This window comes from Trachypithecus francoisi, unplaced genomic scaffold, assembly GCF_009764315.1.
Source record: "Trachypithecus francoisi isolate TF-2019V2 unplaced genomic scaffold, Tfra_2.0 Contig01440, whole genome shotgun sequence".
Lineage (NCBI taxonomy): Eukaryota > Metazoa > Chordata > Mammalia > Primates > Cercopithecidae > Trachypithecus > Trachypithecus francoisi.
Window position 1 is genome coordinate 4,938,990 of NW_022681431.1, and position 11,323 is coordinate 4,950,312.

Sequence of the window (11,323 nt, forward strand, 5' to 3'; positions counted from 1 at the left end):
CACCTGGGGATTGTGGGAACTACAATTCAAGGTGAGATTTGGGTGGGGACACAGCCAAACCATATCAAGGCTGATGTCTTGATATAAGCTATGCAGGAGGAGGATAAAATAATAAAGGACAATGGCATGCAATGGGTGTAGAGGTGGCAGGATGGTCAGATGAGCTTGTCTGGGTTTAGCTAGAAGGTAGGGAAGGATGAGGCCAGAATGACAGATTGTGATGAGGCCTTTGAATGCCAAACTGGTGACTGCATTATTTTATAGCTGAAATGTACCCAGAGTTTCTGTGCTGTTTTCATGAACCGCATTTCCTTTGGGCATAAATAATTTCAGAATAATCATCCTTTTATTGTGATTGCCTTCCTTTACAGTTTCACTTTCTTTTGCCGTCTAATATATGACTCTTATTAGTAACTCCTGGAGGAAATTTGGGTATTTTGCTGCAGATGTTTTATCGAAAAGGTTTGTGGCCTGGCTCAGCATGCTCTGGGACTGGAGTCATAAGTGTTGATTTACTTTACACACTATCACTCTGTATGATGTCTGTCTTAAGGTTTTAGGTGCTGGTTTCACTTGGGCCAAATGTCTGTTTGAGAATAAAGACATAGATGTCTGTTTGGGAATAGGTACCAGCCTGGCTTATCTTACGAGCAGCCCAAATTTTCTCCTGAGAAAGATGGTCTGGGATCATCTCCCAGGGTAACCTCGAAGAGTGAGTCCCAGGTCACCATGCTGCAGAGACAGGGCTTCAGTGTGCGTACCCTCTTCTGCCCCTCCCTTCTGCCGACACAGCAGTCAGCTTCTCTCGTGAACTTTCTGGTAGGATTCCTGGGTAAGTCGTCTTCTCTGCTCACATTGTACAGACCCAGATGTGTGTGGGTAGAGCTGGCGTGATGTGAACGAGAACAGAGAGCCTCACATTGCCCTAGAATATATTAGCAACCACCCTGAAATTTTCACCTAAAGCATCACCAGTGGTCGAGATCATCTTTATATTACCTGTATACATTTATTGCATCTTGATAATTGAACAAAAGAGGAAGGAGTATTTCAAGACGAGAGTGACAGAAGTACAAACTGGCACATTCATTAGAGGTTAGGATGCCCTCTGGGTGAAAGCATCAGGCTGCGTACCCGTGCCAGTAACCTGACTGGAACCTGATGGAATTGTCCAATAATATAGGAAATCCTTGTTTTATGTAACGCACAGTTACGTAATCATTCATGTCTTCAGTGACATTTATAAAATGTCGCCTGTGTGCCAGGTACTCCACTGGGCACCTGGGATGCCAAGAGAGGCGGTCCGTACTCTCACTGGGCTTTACAGGACAGGATGATTGGTGGCAAGCAGGGAAGCACAGGCTTCTCAGAGCAAATAAGAGGTGCCCCTAGAGTAGACTTGGTGGTCAGAGATGGGGTGGTGATGTCATTCTCCGAAACAAGGAGAAAAGATGCAGATGATATATTGTTTGTGTACGTTAACAGTCTGTATTCGTCTGTTCTCATGCTGCTAATAAAGACATACCCGAGACTGGGTAAATTATAAAGAAGAAGAGGCTTCATGGACTCACAGTTCCACATGGTTGGGGAGGCCTCACAATCATGGTGGAAGGTGAAAGGCACATCTTACACGGCAGCAGGCAAGAGAATGAGAACCAAGCAAAAGGGGTTTCTCCTTATAAAACCATCAGGTCTCGTGAGACTTATTCACTGCCATGAGAACAGCATGGGGGAAACTACATACTGTTCAATTATCTTGCACCGGGTCCCTCCCACAACACGTGGAAATTATGGGAGCTATAATTCAAGATGAGATTTGGGTGGGGACACAGCCAAACCATATCACAGTCCGTGTTTGCGACAGCTTAAAATAACCAGATGTGCCATTTCCCATTTGAAAAAAGGGAAGTATCCACGCCTGACAGCATCCTAGTCTGAAAGTAACCAGTGAGGACACAGATGGCACGTGGGCAGATGATGCAAGTCAGTAACACCAAGAGGGGCAGTTGGCTTCTAAGGAGGGGAGAGTAATGAGTAAATAAGCAGTGGTTCTTAAATCCATGCAGCTGCACATCTCTCTCCATGAAAAAGAAGAAAGAGCAAGGCGAAGATTCTTTGTATTTAGCCAAGTAGATGTGTACAGAACTCAGTGTTTTATCAGAATATGCTGTATTGCACCAAACAATCTGGGTGGAGCACGTTGTGCTGACCGTGTTATCTACATATCCTCCCTGCAGCTTTTCTCGTGTTGGGCCTGAGTGTCTTGACCACTTACGGAGTTCACGCCATCACCAGGCTGGAGGCCTGGAGCCTCGCTCTCCTCGCGCTGTTTCTTGTTCTCTGTGTTGCCATCATTCTCACCATCTGGAGGCAGCCCCAGAATCAGCAGAAAGTAGCATTCATGGTATGTGTAATGAGGATTAGAGACCCAAAATACTGTGTTCATTTTCTCTGGATAGTTAGTTTGATGTGTTTTTTCTTTTTTCTTTCTTTCTTTTTTTTTTTTTGGAGATGGAATCTCTCTCTGTTGCCCAGGGTGGCGTGCAATGGAGCGATCTCAGCTCGCTGCAACCTCTGCCTCCTGCGTTAAAGCACTTCTCCTGCCTCAGCCTCCGCAGTAGCTGGGATTACAGGCACATGCCATCACACTCAGCTGATGTTTGTATTTTTAGTAGTGACCAGATTTCACCATGTTAGCCAGGATGGTCTCAAACTCCTGACCTCAAATAATCCACCCACCTCCACCTCCAGAGGTGCTGGGATTTTACATGTGAGCCACCATGCCCTGCTTATTTTTGTGTGTTTGTGGTGACGGGGTTTTGCCATATTGGCCCAGCTGGTCTCAAACTCCTGACCTCGGGTGATCTGCCTGCCTCAGCAACTCCTAATGTGGTTAGCCAGTGAATGAGAGTGTCAGAATCCTTCCATATGTTCCTTTTTGTACAGAATTCCTTCTACACTGGTCCTCTTACTGCCTTTTCAAAAACTTGGGTATGTTCCTATCACAATATTACTATATATAATAGTAAACAAATTTCATGTTAAAAGAAGCTGTAATATCAGAAAAGTAGAGTGAATATTTTGTTTTTAGAAATGCACTGCCCTCTCCTAAGGACTTTGGTCCCACCAAAAGCCCTTCCTCTGGGGCCGGGTGTGGCGGCTCACACCTGTAATCCCAGCACTTTGAAAGGCCAAGGCAGGAGGATTGCTTGAGGCCAGGAGTTCAAGTGCAGCCTGGGCAACATAGTGAGACCCCATCTCTACAAAACAAATACACACATTAGCTGCGTGTAGTGGCTCATTCCTGTAGTCCTAGCTAGTCAGGAGGCTGAAGTGGGAGGATCACTTGAACCCAGGAGTTCAAGGCTGCAGTGAGCTGTCATAGTATCACTGCACTCTAGCTTGGGTGACAGAGTGAGACACTGTCTCTAAAAATAAAATAAAACTAAAGTAAACATTAAAAAGATAAGCTTCTACACTGCGAGTTAAACTATCCTGTCCCATTTGCGCTAACAGTATACTGGCTTGGGCTTGTAGAGGGCTTCCTGGAAGGATGTACCTGGGATAACCATATGTATCCCGCATTTCAGAGGTATCCCCTGTGTGTGTCTAAATTATTTTGATGGTGCAGGTGTTACTGAATCTTACAAATCCCCTGTTGCCTTGAACTTTAGTAAATACTCTAAGATGTGATTCTCCTTTTATGGTCTCTAGAAGCATGGTTTTAACTGTGACTGATGTAGTGTGGAAGCATATATGCCGAATTAATTGCCGCACTGTTGAAATATGCTTCAAAATATGAGTATGTTCAAAAGGATTGTTTTCCCCCTTAGGTTCCATTCTTACCGTTTTTGCCAGCGTTCAGCATCCTGGTGAACATTTACTTGATGGTCCAGTTGAGTGCAGACACTTGGATCAGATTCAGCATTTGGATGGCAATTGGTAGGTCTTTTAATGTTGGGTTCTCTTTCCTATTTCATGTGCTGTGATGAGAGAAATGCACCCTCTTCCGCATCCTGGAAATAAAGCCTTTTTTCCCCCATTTCTTTCTTTCCTGATTCTTAGGGATGTCTGAGTGCTTTTCCAGATGTTTTCAGATGCCTTTGTAAATCAGTATCTCCCGCTAATCCTGTAGAACCACGTCGGCTCTATTTCTTTCAACTTATAGGTGAAAAAAATGAAACCCAGAAAAAGTCATTTTACATCAACCAAAAACTCAACAACGAATTTTCTAAAGTAGAACTAAAATAGCAAAATGCCTCCATGTCTGCAGTGATCTTAGGAGGGTTCTTAAAACATTGCCTCCCAATGCCCACACAGTGTGGCTGTTAATAAACAGTTGCTTTGCAGACAGTTCTTTGGACTCTCCTGGTGACAGTGACACGTGTAAGGCATATCCGTGTCCCCTTGATTAATACAGGGCATACTTTCCAAAATACCTGACCTTGATTCTGATAATTCATCGCTTGTATTTAGGGTATAATTTGAGACTTTATTCCACATGTCATTTTGTTTACAGTATTGACTTTTAAGAACATAAATTAAAATTTTTCCGTATAAACATTGAAAAACTTGTTGAGAGCAAAATACAATCTATAAAGTTTGGGTCTTAACAATAGAGAGGCACATTCTACCAGGAAAATATTGATCAAGGACATCTTCTGTGGGGTATGTTGTATTTGCATTTCATTCTTCTAAAGCAGCGGTCTCCAACCTTTTTGGCACCAGGGACAGGTTTTGTAGAAGACAGTTTTTCCATGGACGGGATTGGGGGTGGGTTTGGGATGAAACTGTTCCACCTCAGATCATCAGGCATTAGATAGATTCTCATAAAGAGCACGCAACCTAGATTACTCACATGCACAGTCCCTTCTATGAGAATCTAATGCTGCCCTGCTCTGACAGGAGGCGGAGCTCAGATGGTAATGTTCGTGATGGAGAGTGACTGTAAATACAGATGAGACTTTGCTCGCTCACCTCCTGCTGTGTGGCCTGGTTCCTAACAATAGTGGTCTGTGGCCTGGGGTTTGGGGACTCCTGTTCTAAAAAAGAGAAAAACTCTAAAGTTCTATATTTAATTCTCCACCTGTATAACTTAAAAGTCATTTTCTGACATACCTGAAACCTTGATTTTTTTTTTCCCCCACCCCAACAGGCTTCCTGATTTACTTTGCTTATGGCATTAGACACAGCCTGGAGGGTCATCTGAGAGATGAAAACAATGAAGAAGATGCTTATCCAGACAACATTCATGCAGCAACAGAAGAAAAATCTGCCATTCAAGCAAATGACCATCGCCCAAGAAATGTTAGTTTACCTTTCGTATTCCATGAAAAGACAAGCGAATTCTAACACTTGCAGGAGCAGAGCTGGTCATCATGTTAGCATACATATCCTACGCTGAGTAAACCGTGACCGGATGTCATCAGCATGCTCGTTTGTCATGGGTTTGCCGCATACATAGTTCACCCTAATTTATACTTACTCATCCGGACAGCATCTCCTCAGATGGTGAATTACATGCCCGAGGAAACCTCCTGAGTGGAGGTTTCATTCATCAGTGATGAACAGCCCCCAAACAGTGAGAGTATGTGTACGTTTGTGTGTATGTATGTATCTGTGTATATGCTTGGGAACATGAGTGTTAAAAGGTAGCTGGTGTTTTACTATTACTGTGTTACATTTTTCCGGTGTCGTCATTAATCGGTGGCATATACTGCACATACTGAAACACAGGTAAATCACTGAATGTAAAGAGGTTTCGTCTGTGCCCCCTGCAGCTGGGGAAGTACTAGTAGCTTCACCTTGTTTGACTTCATTCATGTCCGTTTAGGGGATGCCAGAAATGCAGTTACTCATCATGGTGTCTGTCACTGGTTAGGGGTAAGATGAGGGGATAAGGAAAGAGCCTTTTCAATAAGTTGTGAATGCCAGCAGTGGGTTTAATGCAGTTTGTTTTTTTTTTTTTTTCCTGTGAGGTATGACAGTTTGCTCAAACCTCAGCCAATAGGGTGTCTGCTTCTGCTGCACTACACAGGCCAGGAGTGGCATTCCATGTCACTAGTTGGCCTCCCTATGAACTTTGTCTCCTTTGCAAACAGTGGTCCTAAAATATGAGGTCTTCACTTGCTGTGAATGACGTATCCCCAGTCAGGGACTTAAGAGAGGCACTGTGACCTACTTGGAGCCCTTGAAATTAAAAGGTGAAGATAGTCACCATGGCCAGAAAGCTCACGGAGTGGCCGTAATGAGAATATGTTTGAAGATCAAAGAGTTAGACCAATGCTTGAATAAGCAAACTCCAAGCATCCCTTTCTAAAAAGTCACTTAAAATAAGCCCAGGACTCTCCCAGACCACACAACTAGTGGAATGATTCATCCTTTTTCCATTACTTCCTTAATCACAGTTTAGTTTTTTTCTTATCCTCATCAGGCACAGAGTTCGCTTCTTTGTTTCTGTTTCTTTTGTCTTTTCCTAGAGATGAGGGGCCTACAGCAGCATCATGCAAAGAGGGAAACAAAGGGAAAGAAGAAGAGACAATCCCCCTGTTCTGATATGAACATGCCTACTCCAGTATTAAATGGCATCTGGCCCAGTTTAAGGGCTTTGGATTCAATTTGCCTCTGATGTTTCTTTTGGAAACATTTAGGAATGTTTTCCTCCCCCTACTCCATAAATTGTTTAGCAATTTTTATTCCATTTGCTTTCAGATGACCACACTAAGCCCGTCCCATGTTAAATATAATAACCCATCAGTGATTGGGGAATCAAATATTTTGGTTAAAAAAACACGATTATTTAAAACTCTAAAAAAATTTAATCAAATTGAATTAAAGCTATATAAACACAGTTACCCTTGTAAATGAGCAAATAAATTTTTCCATGTAAGATTCTCTCATTGTTATATTTTACTTTTTAGGCTTCCCTAATAGTGGACTATTTATTTGCAGTGTGTTTTGCTTCTCATGAACTATTTTTTGTACAAATCATTAAACAGTTAGTTGGATGAGGCTGGGCGACATCTCCCAGGACACCGTGGCGAACATTACCAAGCATGCTAGCTGGCTCACATAATCCAAAGGCAAGGAAAACATTTGTTTTCCTCATGGGTCTTCCGAGAAATCAGCTATTTTATTGATGCTATTAAAAAGCAAGTTGCAGTGGTTTTGTATAGCCAAGAGTTTATTGTGATTAAACATCAAACAGGTAGAAAGCCTGGGTTTCTGGCTGCTAGTGTTACAGCATCCGTGACACAGAACTCATTATGGACATTCCACAACTTCCAGGGTGCACACGGTAAAATCTGAAGCCCAGAATTTTCTCTCAAGCTGCATGTTTTACTGGAGAGAAGGAGTTGGATAAGCACAGGATCCGATATTTTGGTCGGAACTATAGGCATGCTCATAAATCCTTACTGTTGTCACAGTACACTGAAAACCCGTTCGATTCTATACCCAATCTAGAATAGGCCCTTCACGCAGGAAATGTGAACAATTGTTATATATGATGCAATCAAGAAACTTGTTTAGAATGTGATAGGCAGCTAAAACTGTTAGGCCCACTGTGCTGAGTTTGAAGCAGAATTCAGTGAAAAATTATTTTTCCACATTGAAACACTTTGCAGACACAAATATCTATGAAAAATACTGGCTTTGTCAACCACTGTGCCTTTTTTTCTGTGAAGACTCAATAGATGTGTGTGTTTGTTAACAGTTATGTATGTATGTGAGTGTATAGATATCTGTGTGTGTGTATTTCAAATGTCAGTGTATAAGTAAGTTGGGTTTATGGTGGGCTTTGGCTATATCATTATGTGGGTACCAAACTCAACTGATGTGGAGAAAAATTAATGTTTGATGTTGATAGATATGCTTATACCTAATTTTTAGTTTTTAAACTATTAAAATATACTATGATTTTATATGTATATTTCCTGTAGGTAGACTCTTTAAGAAGTATTTATAATGTTTCTAATATGAAGTCGCTCAACTCTAGTGCATTATAGCAGGTGCTTTGTAATCTGGAATGGAGAGGAGGTGGGGGCATTTGGGGATTCCTGTTTACTTGTTCCTGCCACACCTTTTCCAACAGATCTGTCCTGATAGGTGTTTATTAGTAAGTCAGTATCACCAGCTCTTTGGCACCTTTCTGTTTGTACATTTGAATTCATAATGTTTTCAACTAAATTTTTTTTTTAATGTCTCAGAATTACCTAAATGTTTTGTGGAGTTTTGACTAGTAATCAATCAAAATTATATAAAGTCTTCTCCAGTAATTAAGAAATACATATGCAAATTATTTTGTGATTAAGTAAAAGCAGCTTCAATTACTTTTCTACCCTAAGAAATATATTCTCAGCATTTTCAGTGAGAATTTCTTCTAATGGCACCTCAATTTTATACTCTTAAAAAAAAAAGAATAATTTGTGACTTACCACCAGAAGGCAATGGCAGTCCTACATTTAAGAATAGAGCTATGCAAACTCTATTAAAAACTGTGAGGAAAACTTATATTAGAACCTTTGATATTTACTAAAATACCGGTTATCTTAATCACATTTTCCCCAGAGATAAACATCGAGAGAACTAAAGCCATAGTGTCATTTGAGAGAGAGATACATGAAAAAGTAACATTAATATATAGAAGTTTACCATTACCAGCCATAGTTGATAGAAAATATTAGTTTCAGAATTATCCTCCTTTAAAAAATAAGAGACTGTCTTCTTTTAATTTCTATGAATAAAAAATTTTTTTAAACTTTTAAATTTTAAATATTAGTCAAAATACTGTTTAAGTCCTGAGTGCTTACAGGTAGTTGTTAAAAATTTTTTAAGGCCAGGCATGGTGGCTCGCTCCTATAATTCTAGGACCCTGGGAGGTTGAGGCAAGCTGATCGCTTGAGCCCAGGAGTTTGAGACCAGCCTGAGCAGCATAGCGAGACCCCGTCTCTACAAAAAATACACAAATTAGCTGGGTGTGGTGGCGCGCACCTGTCCTCCCAGCTACTGGGGGTGCTGAGGTGGGAGGATCGCTTGAGCCCAGGAGAGTGAGGCTGCGCTGAGCTGAGATTACGCCACTTCACTCCAGCCTGGGCAACAGTGAGACCCTGCCTCAAAAAAAAAAAAAAAAAAATAAAATTAAATAAAACACTTTAATTAGAATCTATTTTTATCTGTTTTCTAAATTTATTTAAATGCTTAGCAGGGAGCATAAGGAAAAGCCATCGGCCTCCAGTACCCATGATGACAGAGGGAGCACTTGAGCCTTACTTTCCCTCCTCTTAAATCAGGGCGTGTTCTGAGATTACAAACCACATGATGAAATCATGCCAAGATTCTGACTCTCCCTTTCCAGTGATGTGACTCATGATTTCTCCTAATACGCTTCAAGCAACTGTTACTTACCACGAAACATGCAGTTTCCACAGGGCTTTAAAGGATTGAGGTTAGCATGTGTATCATGGGTTATTAAAGTTCATGTGATTCGTGTGAAAATTAACTGTCCTTTTTGCTAGTGCCAAAACAGTGCCTTCTCTGCACACTTTACTTTTTTATAAAGTTATCCCACATGTCCTTAAATATCAAGGGGGAAATTACGGATATTTGTGTGGCAAGTAATGCCAGCAAAGGTCATTTTCATTTTTTAGTCATATAGACGTGAAAATAAGGTTGCTTGACTTTATGGTTTTGGGGAGATTTTTTTTTTCCTTACATGATTGTATTTAAACACTTTAAAATAGCCTTCCGGTTTCTGGATTTTGAGAAGCCTGATCTGTTATTGTTGTGGTTGTTGGTGTTTGTAATACTCATTATTGTTTATATATACACAGTGTAGTCTTACTGATTTCAAATGCATTTTGTTACTGCTCAACCCAGTTGGTAACCCTGTTTGCTGGGAGCACTATACTTAACTTTGATTCACCATGGCTGATACCACTGCCATGATCGCTGGGTCTTAAAGAGCTTTGCCTAGCCACTGACAGCCCCGTGGAGGTCATAGTCAGGGCCCCAGGCTGGTTCCAGGGTCAGGCAGCCTATAGAGCGTGAGCATCTCTCTATCTGTGGCTACCCTTGTTGGGTGGGCTCTTAGACTGATGGGGTAGGATATGAAGTGAAAGCCTTCAAATGCAAGTAAGGTAGTTTGGGCTCCTTAATTCCAAACATCCCATGAGTATATCAAGATGAATAAGGACCAAGGGACCTCTGTGACTCGTGGAAGGGCTGGCTGTTTCTGGAAGTAGCTTAGTGGGACCTGGTGTACAATTTATGCACATGCACTGACAGCCTTGCTGTGCCACGTGTCTCACCAAGACCCAAGTGGGAAAGAGCCTCATGTTGCCAACAGGTTGGGTTTCTCTGGTCTGCACCTGATTAATGGGCCCTTTATCTTTAGGAGTGTCCAGTTGTTTTATTGCTTTATTCTGTTATTGCAGTACTTACTAAAAATTGTTGATAGGGCCCAAAACCCTACAGAAATTCTATGTCGGTAAAAACCAACAAAGGCATTGGACTTGTGTGAATGTAAAGGGTTTTTTTAGTAGTAATTTTAAATTTAAATGTCTTAAGTGATCATCAGTGTTCTTTTTACTTATAAAGTTGGATTCTTTTTTAGAATTTATAATAAATAAAAACTGCTGCTTTACCACTGTAAAATATGCTTTCTGATGTGAGTGTATTTTTAAAATAAAGCGATATGTAATAATACAGAATGCAGATGTCACCCATACCAAAAGCACACATTTCATACCGACCTAAGTTAAACTCCTTATTTATTTGGAAATCTGTAAAGCTCAGAAATATAAGCAATCTATATTGAAACAATTGAAGAATACTAAGTTGACAGCCTAGGGCCTGCTGTATGACTGACTACCAAGTCCTGTGAGATGAAACAGATGTCTTCACATATCCTCAATCCTCATGGCACATTCCAAAAAATATCAGTTGCTTTTGAAGCATGCTACCCCAGAGTCACACATCTGGGATCCTGCCACTACAACTGCCATTTAATGAGCCAATCACTTTGACATTGCTTTGATCTGCAAGAAGTTCATCAGTGTTCTTTCCACCAATCATAGCCTTTAATCATTGGTGATCAGTTGTATGTAACTAGGATACCTTTTAAATATGGTGAATAATTATCAACTTTTTACTCTTTGATAGGGAGGGAGAATTCAAAGTGGATTTTTAAAATATGTTTCTAAATTGCTTAAAACTACAAATCTCTTGAGTTGAGCTTGTTTAATTTTGAAACATTTGTGTATGCAGTTCCTATTGTTTGTAGTAAATTGGAGGGAATATGTTGAATTTAAAAAAACTTTAGTAT

General features: G+C 40.8%; 1 protein-coding gene across 5 annotated transcripts in view; it reads left to right on the forward strand.

Moving 5' to 3' along the window:
* SLC7A2 (solute carrier family 7 member 2) overlaps positions 1–10,653 on the forward strand; it is a 74,742-nt gene extending 64,089 nt beyond the window's left edge. For 4 of the 5 annotated variants that reach the window (XM_033226184.1, XM_033226201.1, XM_033226206.1 and 1 more), the window contains 4 exons: positions 627–832; positions 2,238–2,404; positions 3,834–3,942; positions 5,156–10,653. In XM_033226184.1, the coding sequence (XP_033082075.1) occupies positions 627–832; positions 2,238–2,404; positions 3,834–3,942; positions 5,156–5,352 (679 nt within the window). In that variant the 3' untranslated portion in view covers positions 5,353–10,653. The remainder of the gene's footprint in view (positions 1–626; positions 833–2,237; positions 2,405–3,833; positions 3,943–5,155) is intronic. The other variant, XM_033226192.1, reaches the window with a different exon arrangement.
* The last annotated feature ends 670 nt before the right edge of the window (positions 10,654–11,323 follow it).